Source organism: Podarcis vaucheri (genome assembly GCF_965113315.1).
Source record: "Podarcis vaucheri genome assembly, chromosome: 2".
Lineage (NCBI taxonomy): Eukaryota > Metazoa > Chordata > Lepidosauria > Squamata > Lacertidae > Podarcis > Podarcis vaucheri.
In genome coordinates this window covers 132,846,323-132,867,853 of record NC_138760.1, presented here as the reverse complement: position 1 = coordinate 132,867,853, position 21,531 = coordinate 132,846,323, and the positions used below count along the sequence as shown (strand labels likewise).

Below are 21,531 nucleotides of genomic sequence, written 5' to 3'. Positions count from 1 at the left end.
AGCGCCCGGCGGAGAGGCCCAGCGGAGGCCGAGGCAGGGGCGGCGGGGGCGCCTGGGCCTGCGCGCCAGGGGCATTGTGGGTAGGCCCAGGAGGGAGGGAGGGAGGGAGGCCGCGTCGGCGTCGGGACGAGGCCCGGAGCCCCTGGCGGCGGCGGCGGGGTCGGGGTCGCGGCCTCCCTCGGGATCCGCCCGCGGAGCAGCCATGGCAGACCCGGGACGGGCCGGAGCAGGTAAAGGGGGGCCCCCGCCCCTCCCCACCCACGGACACGTGATTAGCCCCCCAAAAACAGAAGGGGGTCCTCTCACCCCCCCACTTCGCACCCCAAGAGGAGATTAGGGACGGGGGGGCATCTGCCTGGTGGTGTGACGGGAGGGATGCTGTGATTTGGGGCGCCGTGTTCGCGTGTGCAAAGGCTGGGCTTTGCTTCTGTTTTCCCTTCTGTATTATTGGGCGTTTGGCCTTTCCGTTGTTTGCCTGTGATCTCCGGGGGAAGAGCGAGATTTACGGTAATTAATAACGATAATAATAGTAATGACTTGGGAAGTCCTGCTGCTGCTGCTTCTGGCAATAGTAGTAGTAATAATAATAATAATAATCTGGCAATAGTAGGAATAATAATAATAATAATAATAATAATAATAATAATAATCTGGCAGTAGTAGTAATAACAACAACAACAATAATAATATATTATTTATACCCCGCCCATCTGGCTGGCTTTCCCCAGCCGCTCTGGGCAGCTTCCAGCAGAATATTAAAATACAATAACCTATTAAACATTAAAAGGGTCCCTAAACAGGGCTGCCTTCAGATGTCTTCTAAAAGTCTGGTGGTTGTTCTTCTCTTTGGCATCTGGTGGGAGGGCGTTCCACAGGGCGGGCGCCACCACCGAGAAGGCCCTCTGCCTGGTTCCCTGTAACTTGGCTTCTCGCAGTTGGGGAACTGCCAGAAAGCCCTTGGAGATGAACCCAGGTGTCTGGGCAGAACGATGGGGGTGGAGACGCTCCTTCAGGTCTACTGGACCAAGCCATTTATTTCTTCTAAGCTCCCGCACCATCTGCACACGGGTTGCAACTAAGAGAAGAAGCAGCAGCAGGCAGAGACCCAAGCGGTGCAGTTTTCCTCCTCCTCCTCGCTTCCCACGCTTAAAAAGAAGACTCCTAGAATTGCAGCCTTGGAAGGGACCCAGAGGGTCATCTAGCCCAACCCCCTGCGAGTGGGATTAGGGAAGCTCTCTCAGAGCAGCCCCCTCGCCTTGCCCCTCCTTTTGGATGCTGGAGGAGCAGGATCTGGCCATGGTGGGCCTCTGCTCTGCACCCCTTGAGCTCTCCCAGGCAGTTAGATGTTGCACCAACATAGACGCACAGGGGCCCTGAGGCAAGATTTAACTGCAGCCCAAGGTCCTTTCTGCCACCAGAGAAGCAACAAAACCCCAACTGAGATTGTATGGGGAGGGGTGCTTATGTAGAAGGTGGAGGGGGAGAGTTCAGTCTCCCTAACACCAGTGTCAGGTGTATAAGCTGATTGCCAAAATGGCACCTTTAAACTTATATTTTGGTTGCCACATAAAGGATTGTCTAGGCGCTATTTCCCCCCCAATGAAATGTATTATCTTTCATTTCATTTCTATATCAGTTTATATTTTAAAGAATTCTAGGAAGACAGTGGTGTGTAGTTACCACATTTATATCCCACTCTTTTCTCCACGGAGTACATGGTACACCCTCCCTTCTCAGTTATTCCCTACAACGACCTTGCGAGGTGGGGAAAGAGGCTGTGACTGGCCCAAGCTCACCCTGTGAGCCAGGCCCTCGTATGACACTCTCACACCCCCCCCCCGGCTTCCTAGAGTCCTTCTGCCATGGGGCAGCTATGTAAATTAAGTAGGTAAATAAATATGAAGAAAGCCAAATGTCACTTAGAGAAGGATCTGAAATATTTCCCTTGGAAGATTGAATTACCGTATTTTTTGCACCATAACACTCACTTTTTTCCTCCTAGAAAGTAAGGGGAAATGTCTGTGCATGTTATGGAGGGAATGCCTACGGGTGGCGGGGGGGATCTGCTGCATTCGTGAGCAGGGGATCCATGGTTCCCCTTCCTTCCCTCCTCCTTGGCTCGCTTTGAAAGCGGGAGAAGAGCCACTGAGTGGGGAGGAGAGAGGGACAGAGAGCCTGCTTGCTTTAAAGGAGCAAAGCGGGAGAGGAGAGGAGCTGCTTACACGAGTGTAAGCGGCTCCTGTCCAGTTGGCTCCTTTAAAGCAAGCAGGCTCTCTGTCCCTCTCTCCTCCCCACTCAGCTGGCTAAATAGCAGCAAAGTTTTTCAGGAGCCGGGGAGGAGGGAGAGAAGCTGAGTCTGCTTGCTTCTCCTCTTATACCCCTCTTCTGCATTATTAACAGCATCCTTCTCCACCCACCCCACGCGTGTTCCTTGTCCCTTGAGTGCTTTTCCTTCCCTCCCCACTTAAAACGTGGTTACAAAGCACAGATCCACATGGATCCTCAGGATTTTTGCATTGGGCTACCCCAAACTCACCGTCAGATCACATGTTTGTGGCCACAGCATGAACCACAAAAATCATACATCCACTGTTTCGTTTAGAATATTTTTTTTTTCTTGTTTTCCTCCTCTAAAAACTGTGCGTGTTATGGTCGGGTGCATGTTATAGAGCGAAAAATACGGTAGTTTTATCCTGGATGTTTTTGTTTGATGAGTGAACATGCTGCAAGCCGCCTTTGAGATTTGTTCTTTTGAATGTAAATAAATGAAATGAACAATAAAAACAACAAACCTCGTTGGGAAAAAACAAAAGGTGCCTGGACATTCTATTGTGGCAACCATAGCCTAGGTTTAAGGTGCCATTTGGCGATTAGATTATATATCTGTGAGTTGTGAACATTGTGATACAATACTGATTGCTGTAAACCTCAGGAGGGGAGAGGCGCTTGCTGGTTGCTGGTTCCCCATTGGGGCATTTGATCAGCCACTGTAAGAACAGGGGGCTGGGCAAGATAGATGGCCCCCCTTTGGGCTGGTCTAGCAGCCAGGCTCTGCTGATGTCCTTCTGGTCTGCGTGGTCTCCAGAGACGGTCCCAATGGCTGCTCTGCCCGGCCAGACCCCATTTTCCTGTCTCAGGACCTGGGCTGCCTCAAAGCAGCCCAGCCCCATTTCCTTCCGCCCATGGTCCCCAAAGCATGGAGGGCTTTCAAAAGAGGAACGCACACCTTGCTCTGAAGAACTTTGTGCCGATCCCTGTGAGGGGCGGGAGATCCTGGGCCCCCTGGAACTCACCACCACAGGACGCTTGGAGACTGTCTGCTGCGCAGGTGGCTCCTGGCAGAAAGGCTGGGGTTTGTGTGCCAGGAACAAGAAGGGTTTTGCACCTGTTTTGCCCTGGCAGTCCAAGTAATCAAAAGGCCGCTGTTCCCTCCCCGATGGGGCCCTTTTAACTGGGGCTTGTAAGCAGCACACTCCCAAGATAGTTTTCCAGGCTTCTTCAGTGGTCTAATCTCAAAGTCTTGATACGTATATTGATATTCACTGATAATAATTCAAACCAAATCTTATTAGAAATAGCTTAATGCACTTCTAAATGATCAATTAAATAAAAAATACATAATTCATTATACATAAAATCAAATTTCTGTAGTACAGAACAGCGGCTTGTCTCTATCTACAACTCCGCTAGCATCTCTCGGTGTTGTGAATATCACCGAACTTAACCTTTTGTTGGTATCTTCATGAACTTATCTAAAAGACTGAGTTAAGCATTTGAAAAATCTATTGAAACCAGACGTTGCAAGTTCACTTTAGGCTGGGTAGTTCGCAAGTCTTTGTGGCTTTGTGTAATGTTTTGTATTTTTCTCAGAAGGTTGATAAAGTATGTATAATTATTGTTCTGTGTATATTAATCGCCAACTGGGAACAAGAAGGGGGCAGAGTCCGGGGCAGACGGGCCCTGCTGCGGGGAGGAGGCTGCGTGGGGGTGCGGAAGTTGTGTGGGAACGATCCCAAAGTCACAGCTTGTTTTGAAGGAAGGAGGAAGTGGCAGTTGCTCAATCCACCAGCTCCTTCTCCTCTCCCACCCAGCCTCTGCAGTTACTCAGAGCAGGCCACGTGAAGAAGCAGAGAAGAATAGAATTGCGGAGTGGGAAGGGACCCTGGGGTGTCATTTAGCCCAACCTGCCGCAGTCTTGTGCTCAACGTGGGGGCTTTTATCCCCGCAGGATTTGCTCATGTCACGCTTGATGGTTGGGAAGCTGTTTGTGAAGAGAGTAGAACATGAGAATGTTAGAGGAGTCTGCTGCAGTATCAGGCCAAAGGGGGCGTTGAGAAGCTAGGAATCAAGATAGGCTGCCTCTGGGACTGGAGGTTCCATAAAAAGAACCAATCAGTTCTAAATTTCCCAGTGTTTGGCTTCCTTGGCTCTCTCTGAGCTCCAGCTTCTGACTGCACACAGGAGGGAGGGCGCCTGGGCGCCGGTCTCCTGGGTTCCTTCCCCACCAGAGGCGGCCAGCCAGGAAGCCCTAGAGTCTCGTGGCGCCTCTTGCAGGGTTGCAAAATATCCGGAGTGAGCAGTTCTGGGGAAACGCCGGAAGGGGTAGAGGCTGCGAGGGCTCATTTCAGACTTGGGTCTCTCTCCGGTGTGTGTCTTCACGAGCACAGAGGGGTGAGAGTCACCTTTAACGCTCTCTCCCCTCTCCTTCCAGGCTGCCGGAGTCCGGATAGCTCTTCTCTCAGTTCTTCCCCACCGCTGCGAGGCACCGGAGCGTCCCCTCTGCCAGAGCCCTCGGCTCCCCTCCACCCTTCCATGATCGGTTCCGCCATGACCACCTCCATCAGCGGCTTGGGGTCTCCCTTCCCAGTCATCAGCTCCTCCATGGGGTCCCCGGGACTCCCGGCGACACCCTCCATCGGCTACGGACCTGTCAGCAGCCCTCAGGTAAGACTGCTCACCACCACCGCCCTCCGGGAGCTGGGTGAAGGGGAGCAAATGGGCTGGGAGCCAAGATCTATGCCTTCTGCACCATGATTGGCTCCCGGTACATTTCTGAGCACAATTCAAAGCGTTGGTGCCGACTTTTGGGACCCTAAACGGCCTTGGTCCTGTATACCTGAAGAAGCGTCTCCACCCCCACCATTCTGCCCGGACACTGAAGTCCAGCGCCGAGGGCCTTCTGGCAGTTCGCTCACTGCGAGAAGCCAAGTTACAGGGAACTAGGCAGAGGGCCTTCTCGGTGGTGGCACCCGCCCTGTGCAACGCCCTCTCACCAGATGTCAAAGAGATAAACAACTACCTGACATTTAGAAGACATCTGAAGGCAGCCTTGTTTAGGAAAGCTTTTAATGTTTGATGCATTATTGTATTTTAATATTCTGTTGGAAGCCGCCCAGAGTGGCCCAGCCAGATGGGCAGGGTATAAATAATAAATTATTACTACTGCTATTATTATTATGAGGCAGATGTGGTTGGACATGGGGTGGGTCTGTCTTCGTAAGTTGTTCAGGTCAGGCCTTATAAACCTCCCGGGACCCAACTCTGAGGTCTTTCTTTGTGTTCCTCTTCCATGAGAGGTCCAGGTGGCAGCCCCACAAGAACAGGCCTTTTCTGCAGTGGCCCCTTGTTTGCGGGATACTCTTCCCAGGGAAGTTCAGCTGATGCCTTCATTAGACACCTTCAGGCACCAGGCAAAATTTTTTCATTTTTCACCAGGCCTTTGGCTGATTGACATCCGTTGCCCTTTTAAAAGAGATTGTTTTTATTATTATTTGTGTGTTTTTTATATTGCAATTGTATGTTGTGGGCTTCCCTGAGAGCTACAGATGGAGCGCAGTGTACAAATTCTAATGGAAAATAAATAGACAGAAGAACAAGTAAATAAACTTGGCGACCACTTAGTTCCCGGGCCCAAGTCAAAGTGCTGTTTTTGACCTACAAAGCATTGCTGTTGTTGTTATAATATTTATTTATACCCTCCCTTTTTCCCTGATGGGAATCAAGGCAGCTTACGGATAAAGTAGGAACAGCTAACAGCCTAGGAAAAAGGAAAACTGGCATAAAAAACGTTAATAGAATTAAATGCAGGCAGATGGATAGGCAGGAGGATGGTAGTCTGAGAACAGGGCCTTTTCAGTGGTGGCTTCCCATTTGCAGAACACTCTTCCCTGGGACGCGGGTGGCGCTGTGGGTAAAAGCCTCAGCGCCTAGGGCTTGCCGATCGAAAGGTCGGCGGTTCGAATCCCCGCGGCGGGGTGCGCTCCCGCTGCTCGGTCCCAGCGCCTGCCAACCTAGCAGTTCGAAAGCACCCCCGGGGGCAAGTAGATAAATAGGTACCGCTTACCAGCGGGAAGGTAAACGGCGTTCCGTGTGCGGCTCTGGCTCGCCAGAGCAGCGATGTCACGCTGGCCACGTGACCCGGAAGTGTCTCCGGACAGCGCTGGCCCCCGGCCTATAGATGTGAGATGGGCGCACAAACCCCAGAGTCTGTCAAGACTGGCCCGTTCGGGCAGGGGTACCTTTACCTTTACCTTCCCTGGGAGGCTCACCTGGCAGTTTCGTTACACGTTTTCAGGCTCCCGGGGGGACGGACATTCCTCTCCAACCAGGCCTTTGGCTTTTATTTCTGTATTTTGCATTGTATCACCCCCCACAAAAAATCAAATGTATGCATGTGCTGTGGGGTTGTAAGTTGCTTTGGGTATCCATGGCAGAAAATGCAACCAAGGAATTTAATATGTCAGTAATAAAATGAAAAATTATTTCATTTCCTTTCGTTCATATACCCTGCGTGATTGTAAAAATATCCAGCTCCTGGCAGCCATCGATGAGATCGTACCTAAGCGCCCTCTGCGACCCCGCAGAAACCGGGCTCCCTGGTTTACCGAGGAGCTTCGGAAAATGAAGCGGGACCTCAGACGGCTAGAGCGAGTATGGTGGGGTGCCTGTGACGGAGCCTCAAGAACATCTTATAGGGCTTTTATGAAAACCTACGAGATGGCGGTGAAGGCTGCTAAGAAGTCTTACTTCTCGGCCTCCATTGCATCTGCTAGCTCTCGCCCGGCGCAATTATTTAGTATAATTCGGTCTTTAACGTCCCTTGAGGGACAGCCAAATTGAAATAACAATTTGACACTTAGCTGTGAGGCATTTGCGAGCTTTTTTGCGGAGAAGGTCTTGTTGCTCCGCCATGACCTCCCTGCCAATTTGGATACAATAAAGGAACTGGAGGCCCCTCGACTGCCCTCGGGTCCAGTATTGGACCACTTCAACCGGATATCCCCAGCCGATGTGGACAGACTCCTCCGAGCTGGAAAGCCCACCACTTGTCCTCTCGACCCGTGCCCGTCTTGGCTGATTAGAGCATGTCCAGACGAGGTGCGGGCCCTCCTGGGGGATATCATCAATTTGTCCCTTGGCACCGGGACATTCCCAGGGGAACTGAAGGAGGCAGTGGTGCGCCCGCTCTTAAAGAAAACATCATTAGATCCTTTAGATCTATCCAATTGCCTCCTGATTTTGAATCTTCCGTTCCTGGGTAAGGTGATTGAGAGAGCGGTTGCTGAACAGCTTGGTGGGTTTCTGGATGAAACATCGGCTCTGGATCCATTCCAGTCCGGCTTCCGCGCTGGTCATGGGACCGAGACGGCTCTGGTCGCCCTAACAGATGATCTCCGCAGGCAGCTGGATCGAGGTGGGGCGGGGCTGCTGATTCTTCTAGACCTGTCAGCAGCCTTTGACATGGTCGATCACAAACTCCTGGACCACCGCCTTGCCGACGTGGGGATCCAGGGCACAGTCCTTCAATGGCTGCGCTCGTTTCTCTCTGGTCGGGGACAGAGGGTGGCGCTTGGGGGGGAATTGTCATCGCACCACTCCTTGGTGTGTGGAGTGCCTCAGGGTGCAATTCTCTCCCCAATGCTTTTTAACATCTTTATGCGCCCCCTCGCCCAGCTTGTCTGGAGTTTTGGGCTGGGCTGCCATCAGTATGCTGATGACACCCAACTCTATCTGTTGATGGATGGCCATCCTGACACGGCCCCAGACACACTGACCAGATGTCTGGAAGCTGTGGCTGGATGGTTACGTGGGAGCCGGTTGAAGCTAAATCCTTCGAAGACAGAGGTCCTGTGGCTGGGACGGGGCGATATGGGATTGGGGGGGCAACTCCCATCTCTTGCGGGGGTGCAATTAGTGCCAGCACCGTCCGTTAAGAGTTTGGGTGTAATCTTCGACACCTCCCTTTCCATGGAGGCGCAGATTGCAGCTACAACAAAGGCGGCATTTTTCCATCTCCGCCAAGCTAAGCAGTTGGCTCCTTACCTCTCTCGCCCTGACCTAGCCACTGTGATCCATGCGACGGTCACCTCCAGACTGGATTATTGTAACTCGCTCTACGTGGGGCTGCCCTTGAGACTGACCCAGAAACTCCAGCGGGGGTGCAGAATTCTGCAGCGAGACTCCTTACGGGGTCTTCGCTGCGAGATCACAGTCACCCAGTGCTATACCAGCTGCACTCACTCCCGGTGGAGTACAGGATCAGGTTTAAGGTGCTGGTTTTAACCTTTAAAGCCCTATACGGCCTAGGACCCTCGTACCTACGGGACCGCCTCTCCTGGTATGCCCCACAGAGAAACTTACGGTCTTCAAATAAAAACATCTTGAAGGTCCCAGGCCACAGAGACGTTAGGCTGGCCTCAACTAGAGCCAGGGCCTTCTCGGCCGTGGCTCCGATCTGGTGGAACACACTGTCACAAGAGACCAGGGCACTGCGGGACTTGACATCTTTCCGCAGGGCCTACAAGACACAGCTGTTCCACCAGGCCTTTGGCCAGGGCACAGCCTGACTCCCTCCCTCAGCAATCTTCGCGGAGCTCTGGCCAAATGGTTGCCAGTGGCTTGAATTAATTAATTTTATAATGAATGATTTTAGAGTGTTGTTTGTGCTGTACTTTTGTACTGAGCCCAGCTTTGGCTGGGGAGGGTGGGATATAAATAAAATTTATTATTATTATTATTATTATTTTAAAAAACCCACAAAAAACCCCAACTGAGCCTCAAAGCGACTTACAGATAGACGTAACAACAAAATTCTCGCTAAGATAAATTGACAGCAATACTTTCAGACTGTCAATAAACTAGAACAAGTTACAGGGAACTAGGCAGGGAACTCTTGGTAGTGGCACCCGCCCTGTGGAACGCCCTCCCACCAGATGTCAAAGAGAACAACTACCAGACTTGTAGAAGACATCTGAAGGCAGCCCTGTTTAGGGAAGCTTTTAATGTTTAATATTTTAGTGTTCTGCTGGAAGCCGCCCAGAGTGGCTTGGGAAACCCAGACAGATGGGCGGGGTATAAATAATAAACTATTATTATTAATTATTATAGACTAAAAACTAAGGCGCATTGGGGGGAGGCGATTCGGCGGGTAATGAGACCTAAGTTGTTCAGCGCTTTACATCCCGATCGCCGCTCCTTGAGTGAACGGTCAGGCCAGTCTAAATGCCGCACGACTAAGCGCTCTCTCTGGCCCTTCCGCAGATCAACTCCACAGTCAACCTGTCCGGACTCCACTCGGTCAGCAGCTCGGACGACGTGAAGCCCCCGCTGGGCATGCGGGTGGTGGCCGGCCACCCCCACGGAGCCATCATGCCCGGGAAGAGGCTCTGCGCCATCTGCGGCGACCGGTCGTCAGGTGTGCGTGCGGACCTCGCGGGAGCCCCAGTCGGCGGAGTCGGTGTCTCCGGGGGGGGGGGGCGCTTGGGGCAGGGCGGTCAGTCAGTTCTGGCGTGGGTGGGGCAGGGCTCGAGGCAGCTGGGTAGCGGGGGAGAAGTCTCTAGCTTGTTTGGACGGGGAAGCCGGGAGTCGAGAGAGGGAGCCGGAACAGCCCCTGCATTCCCATATTATTACTATTATTAATAATAATAGGTGGGTGTTTAAATAATGTCTTATTACTATTAGTGGGATTTAAACAATGTTGTGACATTATCATCATAGCTGCTTTTAGCAAAAGGATAATAATAATAATTCAAAGATGCCTTAGTGGTTGGGGTGGTAAGCAAGGGGCGGGTCTCTCTGTGTCCCCATAGTCATGGAGGGAGATATTTTGTCACTCTGGGCTCTGCACAGAGACTGGATCCGGGTGAGGTCCTGCCAGAGGAAGACAAGCAGGGTTGGGCGTATTCTGGCCCTGCTGCCTTGTGTGGGATTCCCGGTCTCCAAACTGGGCTAAGCTGGTTTTTTAGGGGGGCCAATACAGTCTTAGGGACGCAGGTGGCGCTGTGGGTTAAACCACAGAGCCTAGGACTTGCTGATCAGAAGCTCGGCGGTTTGAATCCCTGCGACGGGGTGAGCTCCCGTTGTTCGGTCCCTGCTCCTGCCAACCTAGCAGTTCGAAAGCACCTCAAAGTGCAAGTAGACAAATAGGTATCACTCCAGCGGGAAGGTAAACGGCATTTCCATGCGCTGCTCTGGTTCGCCAGAAGCGGCTTAGTCCTTCTGGCCACATGACCCGGAAGCTGTATGCCGGCTCCCTCGGCCAGTAAAGCAAGATGAGCACCGCAACCCCAGAGTCGGCCACGACTGGACCTAATGGTCAGGGGTCCCTTTACCTTTACCTTTAATACAGTCTTGGATTCGTGGTGCATTTAAGGAAGAAGGGAGGGTTGGCCAAGGGCTGCCTGGGGGGGGGGTGATGCTTTGGGAAACGGGGGAATAAGGTTGGGGAGATTTTGAGGCCAAGGAAATTCCCGCGTTTTAGGGCAAGGGCCTGGGGGCCTCCCCCTGGTATCCAGTTCTGTGACCCTGCAAAATGGGTTGAGCCTAGGTTCTGGCTTGGGTGGGGAGGTGAAGGGCGTTGGAGGTGCCCCGGGGGTGGGGAGGGTGGGTGGGTGGGCGAGGAGCTGGCCCTTCCTCCTCCTCCTCCTCCACCCCCCGCCCGGCCCCCTTGCTGCCCCCGCTCACCCCGTCCGTCCGGCGCCCTCCCTCCAGGGAAGCACTACGGGGTCTACAGCTGCGAGGGCTGCAAAGGTTTCTTCAAGCGGACCATCCGGAAGGACCTCAGCTACACCTGCCGCGACAACAAGGACTGCATCGTGGACAAGCGCCAGCGCAACCGCTGCCAGTACTGCCGCTACCAGAAATGCCTGGCCACCGGCATGAAGCGCGAAGGTAGCGGGAGGGAGGGAGGGGGCGGCAGGGGGGGCTGCAGCAGGGGGAGGGGCCTCCCAGGGACAGGCAGGCAGGGGGGCTGCAGGGGGTGGGGAGAGAGTCAGGGCCGCAGGGAGGGAAAGGGACCCCAGGGGATCATCTAGACCAACCCCCGCCTTGCCAGAATCACAGCTTGAAAGATGGCCACCCAGCCTCTGCTTAAAAACCTCCCATATCCCAAGAGAGGCAGTATAACAGCTCCTTTTCTCAGAATATTCTTCCTGGCGTTTAGTCAGAATCTCCTTGAAGCCACGGGTTCGAGTCCTCCCCTCCAGAGCAGGAATCATAGAATCATAGAATCATAGAGTTGGAAGAGACCACAAGGGCCATCGAGTCCAACCCCCTGCCAAGCAGGAAACACCATCAGAGCACTCCTGACATATGGTTGTCAAGCCTCTGCTTAAAGACCTCCAAAGTAGCAGACTCCACCACACTCCTTGGCAGCAAATTCCACCCGTCGAACAGCTCTTACTGTCAGGAAGTTCTTCCTAATGTTTAGGTGGAATCTTCTTTCTTGTAGTTTGGATCCATTGCTCCGTGTCCGCTTCTCTGGAGCAGCAGAAAACAACCTTTCTCCCTCCTCTATGTGACATCCTTTTATATATTTGAACATGGCTATCATATCACCCCTTAACCTCCTCTTCTCCAGGCTAAACATGCCCAGCTCCCTTAGCCGTTCCTCATAAGGCATCGTTTCCAGGCCTTTGACCATTTTGGTTGCCCTCCTCTGGACACGTTCCAGTTTGTCAGTGTCCTTCTTGAATTGTGGTGCCCAGAACTGGACACAGTACTCCAGGTGAGGTCTGACCAGAGCAGAATACAGTGGCACTATTACTTCCCTTGATCTAGATGCTATACTCCTATTGATGCAGCCCAGAATTGCATTGGCTTTTTTAGCTGCCGCGTCACACTGTTGGCTCATGTCAAGTTTGTGGTCAACCAAGACTCCTAGATCCTTTTCACATGTACTGCTCTCAAGCCAGGTGTCACCCATCTTGTATTTATGCCTCTCATTTGTTTTGCCCAAGTGCAATACTTTACATTTCTCCCTGTTAAAATTCATCTTGTTTGTTTTTGCCCAGTTCTCTAATCTGTCAAGGTCGTTTTGAAGTGTGATCCTGTCCTCTGGGGTGTTAGCCACCCCTCCCAGTTTGGTGTCATCTGCAAATTTGATCAGGAGACAGCCCTTAAGGTATTTGAAGAAGGCTCTCCTGTCTCCTCTCCGTCTCCTCTTTCCCCAGCTCCTTCAACCCTTCCTCATCAGGCTTGGTTTTTAGATCCTTGATCCTTGCTTAGGGAAGCTTTTAATGTTTGATGCATTACTGAATTTTAATATTTTGTTGGAAGCCGCCCAGAGTGGCTGGGGAAGCCCAGCCAGATGGGCGGGGTATAAATAATAAATTATTATTATTATTATTATTATTATTATTATTATTATTATTATTATTATTTTATTATTATTATTATTATTATTATTATTATTATTATTATTATTATTATTATAGAGCCAGTGTGGTGTAGTGGTTAAGAGTGGTAATCTTGTAATCTGGTGAACCAGGTTCGCGTCTCCGCTTCTCCACATGCAGCTGCTGGGTGACCTTGGGCCAGTCACACTTCTCTGAAGTCTCTCAGCCCCACTCACCTCACAGAGTGTTTGTTGTGGGGGAGGAAGGGAAAGGAGAATGTTAGCCGCTTTGAGACTCCTTAAAGGGAGTGAAAGGCGGGATATCAAATCCAAACACTTCTTCTTCTTCTTCTTGGTCCCCCTCCTCTGCACACCTTCCAGCTTGTCAACGTCCTTCTTAAATTGTGGTGCTCAGAATTGGACACAGTATTCCAGGTGTGGTCTGAGTAAGGCAGGATAGAGCGGGACTCTCACTTCCTTTGATCTGGACACTAGACTTGATGCAGCCTAGATAGATAAGAATCTTTATTTGCGTCAGCCATCGGCCATAGCAATAAAACAACAATACAACACACAAAGAATAAAACTAAAAAGTCAATTATATAAAATACATTTTAGGGGACGACAAAATAATAGTAGCAAAACATAACGATAATAATAGTAAAATCCTAGGAGAGGAATCTGGGCGACGACGCTAATGTCACTCGGGTAGCAGCTCTCAATCTCATTGCTCTCTCGACAAATTTGGCAACCTTCTCTGTTGTCGAGCCGTTCTGGTCGGCCAGGAGTGAGAACAGCTTGGCTTCGCAAGAGTGGCCCGGGATGGCAGACAGGAGCGGCGCGATGGTCTCATCCCTGAGATCTTTATATAGGGAGCAAGACAAGAGGACGTGTGACACAGTCTCCACACAGCCAGCTCCACAGGGGCAGAGCCGGTTCTCGAATGAAGCTCCTTGATATCTACCCTCAAGAATAGCCGAGGGTAACATATTTAGTCTGGCCAGTGTGAAGGCCCGTCTGAGTTTTGGAATGGTTAAGGTAGACAAATAAGGTGCCCGAAAATCAAAGTGGAAGGGGGGCAGATAAGCATACCAAGCACTAAATTTCTTAATATTGGCCAGATTATTTTGCTGATGCAGCCTAGAATAGCATTAGCTTTTTTTTGCTGCTGCATCACCCTGTGGACTCAAGTTCGGCTTGTGGTCCACCAAGACCCCTGGATCCTTCTCACATGTATCACTAGTAAGCCAAGTGTCCCCCATCCTCTATTTGTGCATCTGCTTCTTCCTTCCTAAGTACAGAGCCTGAAATTTGTCCCTGTTGAAATGCATTCTGTTAGCCTGGGCCCAGTTCTCCAATCTGTTAAGGTCATTTTTAATCCCGATTCTGTCCTCTGCGGCTTTAGCCACCCCCTCACTTCTTTAACTGGGATGCCCAGAACTGGACACGGGACTGACCAAAAGTGCCGCGCCCATTCCTGGCTGGCTCAGCGCCACCCTCTCATGAGCTGACTCTTCTGCCCTGTTGTTTTTGCTGTGATTCTGGCATTGCGGAGGGTTGGGCTCGATGGCCCCCGGGGTCCCTTCCTGCTCTGTGATCGGCGCCTGCCAGAACGTAGCGCTTGCTGATGACTCTTAGCCGGAGGGTAGCTTCCTTCAGCGAGGGCTTGTGCAGTGGACGGGTTGCCCACCCTCCCTTCTCTCACTGCTCCTACTCCTGTCTCGCGCCGGCGGGCGACTGCTTTGATTGCAGAAGGTGAAGGAGAAGGGGGGCAGGTGTGAGAGCCCCAGGGAGCTGCAGCCCACCGTCTGAGGCAGCGCTGGGCTCCAGGGCATAGCGGAATAGCGCAGGGGCCGCCTTCTGAGGTAGCTGGGGAAAGAGCCTCCCGTCCCTCAAATCAGCGTCATCCGATTTGGTTGGACTCGAACTCTTGGCCAGTGCAACCCAGAGGTTGACGGGAGCCGTGGAACCAAACCCCCGCAGGGTACCGGGGCGGGGGGGGGACTGGGGGGGAGCGGTCCAGGTAGTCCAGGGGTAGCAGTTCCAACAGCCCAGTGGCGGCAGCGGTTGATCTCTGTGTTCGTCCTCCACCCCTTCCCCCTCGGCTCGGACCCCCGCCCGTGCTCCCTTTGGCTTCAGGGGGAGCAGTGGCGGGGGTCGCGTTGCCTCGCCCCACCAGGCCTCCTCGGTGGTGGCACCTCCCCAGCTTCCTGTCCCGCCTACTCAGAATCCCCCCTTCTCTCTCTCAGCCGACGGGTTTGACCCAGAGGCAGAGAGAGAGAGAGGGATGAAGTTTGTGCTTGGGGTGATTCCTCGACTTTTCCCTCTCCCTTCTCTCTCTGCTTTCCTGGGGGGGGGATTGGGACCTGCCCTCGTCTCGTCCCTCACCCCCGCCTCTCTCCCTCTCTCTCTCTCCCCCCGCTCTCCCGGGGTCCCCCACAGCGGTGCAGGAGGAGCGCCAGCGCGGGAAGGACAAAGACGGGGAGGGGGACTTGGCCGGGGGCGGGGCCAACGAGGACATGCCGGTGGAGAAGATCCTGGAGGCGGAGCTGGCCGTGGAGCAGAAGTCCGACCAGGGGGTCGAGGGAAGCGGCGCCACGGGGGGCAGCTCGGTGAGTTGGGGTGGTGGTGCTGCGGGATCAGAACGCTCGCCCCGGACGTTTGACGTCAACGAGGTAAATACCCGCCGGGGGGAGAGGGAAATGAGGCGCGGTGGGGGACGGGGGGGGCTCGCTGCCTCTGCTGTGTGGGCGGGGGGCGGTTGCGGTGCCCCAGGGCGGTGGAGGGCAGCCGGTTCGCCGGGAATACTTTGGCAGTGCGTCGTTCAGCTGCGGAACTCCTTGCCACAGCGGGAGAGGGTTGCCTGCCGCCAGATGTGGGTTCGCTTTGGAGGGGGCCCCAAAGGCATCCACCGTCAGCGGCAGCAAATGCGCCCGGAACCCGCCTGCTGGAAGCCGCAGGAGAACGCTGGTCTTGGGTTCGAGTGCTGCGTACAGGCTGGCCTCTGAGCTCTTGTGATGAAGGGCTGCGCTTAATCACAGCAATAGGCTGCTGGACTATGTGGGCTGGAAGGGTATTGGGGGGCACCCAACTGAGTCGGGGGGGAGTGGGTGTGAGGGGCCGAGCAGGGGTGGGTCGGGGGTCCTGGTCTCTTGCACAGCAGGGGTGTCTTTTGGGGGGGGGAGTGGCGTTTCTCCTGACGGAAACCTGCCCACCCACCCACCGTCCCGGCCTCTTCCCTCTCTCTGCCCCTGCAGCCCAACGACCCCGTCACCAACATCTGCCAGGCGGCTGACAAGCAGCTCTTCACCCTGGTTGAATGGGCCAAGCGGATCCCCCACTTCTCTGAGCTGCCCCTCGACGACCAGGTCATCCTGCTGCGGGCGGGTGAGTGGGGGACCCTCTGCGTACGCCCCTGCCAAATACCACTGCATTTTGTCCACATAGAGTCTGCCTCCGTAAGCTGCCAAGCCCTGGGTGAAGGCGAATTGCAATCCTCTTCTTCCCCTTCATCCCTTTCAGTCTCTCTTGAGTGTTTTTCAAACTTTTCCCAACCTAGTTTCCTTTCTGTTGCCCCCCCCCCATCCTACCATATTATTATTATTGTTGTTGTTGTTGTTGTTGTTGTTGTTATTATTATTTATTAATTCATACCCCGCCCATCTGGCTGGGCTTCCCCAGCCACTCTGGGCGGCTTCCAACAAAGATTAAAAATACATTAAAATGTCACACATTAAAAACTTCCCTAAAAAGGGGTGCCTTCAGATGTCAAACGTCAGGTAATAATAATAATAAATTTTATTTATACCCCACCCTCCCCAGCCAAGACTGGGCTCAGGGCAGCTAACAACCAATAATAAAAACAAGTTGATTGAAATACAACTTTAAAAGAGTAAAAGGACAGAGGACTGATAGAAATATTTAGAGTTGCTAAAAACTTTTGGACATTGGGATGCAGAAAGAGGAGGTATGGGGGAGTCTGAGAAACATGGTTTATGAAGAAAAGGTTATGAAACTATACGTGTTTGTATGTCTTTTTACATGTTTGTATTGTGTTTAAAAATTCTGTAAAACTAATAAAAATCTTTATAAAAAAAAAGAAATACAACTTTAAAAACAAGATTAAAATGCAACACTAAAACATTAAAATGCAGGCTCATCACAGGAGGAGAAAGGGAAAAAGGTAGTTGTTTGACATCTGGTGGGAGGGCGTTCCACGGGGCGGGTGCCGCTACCAAAAAGGCCCTCTGCCTGGTTCCCTGTAGCTTTGCTTCTTGCAGTGAGGGAACCGCCAGAAGGTGGGAGCCTTTGTAAACAGTACATGTTTTATTTTTAATTTTTATTATTGTATAATTTATATAATTTCACCTGTGGCCCCTTTGGAATATACTGGGGGTCCTGTGGCCCCTGGTTGATAAATGCTGCATATTAGGGAACAGAGAATCCCTTTTTTCTGTCCCACGTCAGTTTCCATACAATGGATATACAGTGGAATCTCAGTTGTCAAACACTTTGGAAGTCGAACTTTTTGACTTTTAAACGCCCACAACCCAGAAGCGAATGCTTCCATTTTCGAACATGCCTCGGAAGTTGGAACAGCTTCCAAGGCCTGTCTCTCCATTTTTTCAATTGATTTTGCTGACCGGCATTTGCGCCTCGGTTGTCGAACGTTTCAGAAGTCGGAACAGTCTTCCGGAACCGATTACGGTCAACAACCGAGGTTCCACTGTGTAGTTCGAAAGAATATTGAAAATCTTTTTCCGTCTTGTTGATATATTCCAGCACTTTCTCCCCAAACTTACTAAGTGTGGGGCACAGTAAAAGCATCTATTTCCAACAAGCCCTGTCCGTATTACGTCTCCAGCAAAGAGCTGCATTAGATGGGGAGTCCAGTAGATTCTAAATAGTATTTTCTGTTGTGTCAAGTCTCAACTTATGGCCTTATGGAACTCCCTTCCACTGGAGACGGGAATGGCCGCCATCTTGGAATGCTTCAAATTAGGCCAGGGGTGTCCAACTCCCAAGAGACTGCGATCTACTCCCAGGAAAAAAGGCAGTGATCTACCCATTATTTTGGAGGGAGTTCAGAGTTGTCAAGCTTCTTGGAGCAGGTCAAAGTTGTTGACCTTTTCTTAGGGGGCAGCTTCCCAAAGTTACTGACTTTTTTTGGGGGGGGTGTCCCAAAGTTGTTGAGGGTTTTTTAACAGTAAGTGTGAAGAATTGCAATAAATCGCCGCTAACAAGCGAACACAGCGCTACAGAAGAGAAGAAAGGAACGCCCACTAAACGCGACTCTGGGAAAGAGCGAGGGAGCGGAGACATGATTCTAAACAACGCGAGCGATAAGGATCCCATGATCAACCACGGTCACCTGGGGATCGACCTGTCGATCGCAGTCAACTGGTTAGACACCCCTGAATTAGGCGAATCCCCCACCCTTCCTGGCTTTTTTTCTGGCCCACGTAGGACCAGTCTGGATAGTTAGCCTTGGTGAAGAGTTGACGTTTTCATCCCCCCAAAAATGTTTTTGAATTGATTTTCCCTTGAAATGAGGCTGCATTTTAATGTATTTTAATGTTTTAATGCTGTATTTGAATCTTGTTTTTATCGGTTGTTAGCCGCCCCAAGCCTGGTATTGGCTGGGGAGGGCGGGGTATAAATAAAAATTATTATTATTATTATTATTATTATTATTATTATCATTACTAACACCCCTTCCTTTCTCTCTCCAGGCTGGAACGAGCTGCTCATTGCCTCCTTCTCCCACCGCTCCATTTCCGTGAAAGACGGCATCCTTCTGGCCACCGGACTCCACGTGCATCGCAACAGCGCCCACAGCGCCGGCGTGGGGGCCATCTTTGACAGGTGCCCGCCCAGGCGGGAGGGGGTGGTGACCGCCCTCGATGGGGATGGGTAGGTGGGGCTTTTCTCTTCTGCTGCTGCTCACCTCCCTCCGTCCCGCCAGGGTCCTGACAGAGCTGGTTTCCAAGATGCGAGACATGCGCATGGACAAGACGGAGCTGGGCTGCCTGAGGGCTATCATCCTCTTCAATCCAGGTGAGCGGCAGAGGAGGGGCCTGGGGGCAGCAGGGGAGGGGGGTGCGCGGCCCCCTTCCCCTCGTCCGGGGGGGGGGTGTTGCAAGAGGCCTGCGCCGGGGGGGGGTCTTGATTCCCTCTCCTTTCCTGAGCGCCTCCGTCTCCCTCTCCGGCAGATGCGAAGGGTCTCTCCAACCCCGGAGAGGTGGAGCTGTTGCGGGAGAAGGTCTACGCCTCCCTGGAGTCCTACTGCAAACAGAAGTATCCTGAGCAACAGGGCAGGTACGGGCAGGCGTGAATTTGGGGTGAGGGGCAGCGCTGAGAAGGCCCCGCAGACGGCGCCTGTGACAAAGTTCCCCGGGATATTTATTATTTGGTTTTCACATCAAATTTTGCAATCACATACCCAATACATAGGGACGCAGGTGGAGCTGTGCTCTAAACCACAGAGCCTAGGGCTTGCCAATCGGAAGGTTGGCGGTTCGAATCCCCGCGATGGGGTGAGCTCCCGTTGCTCGGTCCCTGCTCCTGCCAACCTAGCAGTTCGCAAGCACAAAGTGCAGGTAGATAAATAGGTACCGCTCCAGCGGGAAGGTAAACAGCGTTTCTGTGCGCTGCTCTGGTTCGCCAGAAGCGGCTTAGTCCTGCTGGCCACATGACCCGGAAGCTGTACGCCGGCTCCCTTGGCCAATAAAGCAAGATGAGCGCCGCAACCCGAGAGTCATCCGCGACTGGACCTAATGGTCAGGGGTCCCTTTACCTTTACCCAATACATAAAAACAAGATTTCAGGGAATCTTCTGGGCTTCCATCCTCCGCTTTATGGGTCCTGTTGTTAATCATTTCCTCCTGCATCTTTTATTATAATCTAAATATTCTGGTCCATGGGGTCATGAAGAGTCGGACACGACTAAACAACTAAACAACAACAAATATTTTACATCCCCTTTATGTCCAAAGTTCACCCTTATGCCGCAAGTGTTATTCCAGTCCCACTAACAGTTTTAACTGTTTACAATGGTTTTTGAGATAAATTACAAAGAGCAGTGCATGGAAACGCCGTTTACCTTCCCGCCAGAGCGGTACCTATTTATCTACTTGCACTTTGACGTGCTTTCAAACTGCTAGGTTGGCAGGTATTTACTGGGAGTTAAATACCAACAGTACATCATTTTCACATACCCTCCATGTCCACTACACATGATAAAAGTTGCCTTCTTTTTTCCCTACATTTCCAACATACATTTGACCCTGTTTTATGCATTTTTGCTAATTTACCGGGAGTTAAATACCAGCGGCACATCATTTTCACATAGTTTTCTTTCAGCGTGTAACATGCTGCAAATTTCAAATCCCAGTTCCATAACTTCTCTCCCCTGGGATATTCTCGCTCCGGAAACTGGCCTTTGCGGAGGGCAGGGCGGCCGCCGAGGGAGGCTCCCCTTGCGTCCTGTGGCAGGGAGTTCCGCCGCTGCCAGCCGGGGACTTTGACGCCTCTCCCCGCTTCTTCCAGGTTTGCCAAGCTACTCTTGCGTCTTCCCGCGCTGCGATCCATCGGGCTGAAGTGCTTGGAGCACCTCTTCTTCTTCAAGCTGATTGGGGACACCCCCATCGACACCTTCCTCATGGAGATGCTGGAAGCCCCCCACCAGATGTCCTGACCGCCCTCCTCCTCCTCCTCCCCCCAAGTCACTCCTGCCGACAGAAAGAAAGGGGGCGCTTTTTGTGGGGATCGCGGCAGGGGCTGGACTGGGGGCCCCTCACTCGCCTCTCTCTTCGCCACGACAACGGCCATCCCATCAGCTGCCTCTCTCCCCCCCCGACACGTCTGCCCCACACACCCCACACCGCCTCCAGAAGAGCCCCCCCAAGTGAGGTGACGTTGGCTTCCTCCACGGATGGATTTTTAGGGGTTTGGGACACGGGAGGGGTCGCTTTCTGGCCAGATCTCCCTGACACACTCCAGGGCTGTTGGGGGGCAGTTTACCTTTGGGGGAGCACCTCCTTGCCCCTCCCTCGGCGGGGTTTTTAAAGGCATGGTACTGTGTTTGGAAGGCAGCCCTCTCTTTGCCGTGGGTCTCCTGCGCAGCCCCCCCCTGCCCACCTCTGAGCTTTGCAGGCTTTGGGGGTGAGGTCTTCCCTCTGCCCCACGGAGACAAACAGTGCTTCTGAGGGGCCAGGCTGGGGGCTTTTGGGGTGCAGCTCCCGACCCCAAAGAGGATTCCTGCGACAGACTTTATTTTAGAGAATGTGGGGAGGGGCCCTGTAACCTCCCGCCGACAGCCCCCTCACCCCAAAGTAGGGGCACTTTTTTTAAAAAAAGAAAAAATGGTTTCTAAGGTATTTGGGGAATGCTAAGCTTGTAGGGGGAAGGGGTCGAGTTTTTACCTCAATAATGGTTATCAGAAAATACGGTTTCCTAGATTCTTGTCCCTCCCACCACCCCCCCCCCCAAGTAGAGGCCTAAGCAAACCCCCTTTCCCGCTCCTCTCTTTCTCCCCCCACCCCCACCCCAAATATTTCTGGTTTAGCACTTTGGACGTGGCCCTGTTCCTCATCTATGCAAGGAGGTGTGGAGATTGGGGAGGGAGGGTGGGACAAAAGAGAGCCCCCCCATGCATGTGTTTCTATGCCAGGAACCCCCCCCCCCAAAAAAAAAAACAAGGTTGAGGAGGATGTTCCCATTTGGCCGCCTCCCCAAGAATGTCATGGACAACCTAGTCATATGGATGGGATATAAATAATAAAATTATGATTATTATTGGGGGGCAGAGCTGGGTTGGTGCGGTTCATGTGGCCTCCCCACCCAGGCATCTGACCTCAAGGTCAGTGGGGAGGAACCCAGTGCCCCCCCCATATCCCTTTGGGTCTTTACTCCTCTAT

The 21,531-nt window shown here is 52.4% G+C and overlaps 1 protein-coding gene across 2 annotated transcripts; it reads left to right on the top strand.

The window, feature by feature from the left end:
* The first annotated feature begins 4 nt into the window (after window positions 1–4).
* Window positions 5–20,454, top strand: RXRB (retinoid X receptor beta). Of its 2 annotated transcripts, none has more exons than XM_082211389.1 (10): window positions 5–230; window positions 4,712–4,944; window positions 9,541–9,694; window positions 10,990–11,169; window positions 15,056–15,225; window positions 15,871–16,000; window positions 18,346–18,478; window positions 18,579–18,670; window positions 18,826–18,931; window positions 20,162–20,454. In XM_082211389.1, the coding sequence occupies exons 1-10, from the start codon at window positions 203–205 to the stop codon at window positions 20,307–20,309; spliced, it is 1,374 nt and encodes a 457-aa protein (XP_082067515.1). In that variant the 5' UTR covers window positions 5–202; the 3' UTR covers window positions 20,310–20,454. The 2 variants fall into 2 exon arrangements, with proteins under 2 accessions (XP_082067515.1, XP_082067514.1); XM_082211388.1 differs by having other exon boundaries at window positions 86–230; window positions 15,056–15,288.
* The last annotated feature ends 1,077 nt before the right edge of the window (window positions 20,455–21,531 follow it).

What these genes read in the sequence shown, in the direction of transcription:
- RXRB (XM_082211388.1), top strand. Translation starts at nt 203, where the DNA reads ATGGCAGACCCGGGACGGGCCGGAGCAG. An exon ending in GTGGGGGCCATCTTTGACAG is followed by an intron (nt 18,479 to 18,578) that starts GTGCCCGCCCAG and finishes CCGTCCCGCCAG; the next exon opens with GGTCCTGACAGAGCTGGTTT. An exon ending in TATCATCCTCTTCAATCCAG is followed by an intron (nt 18,671 to 18,825) that starts GTGAGCGGCAGA and finishes CCTCTCCGGCAG; the next exon opens with ATGCGAAGGGTCTCTCCAAC.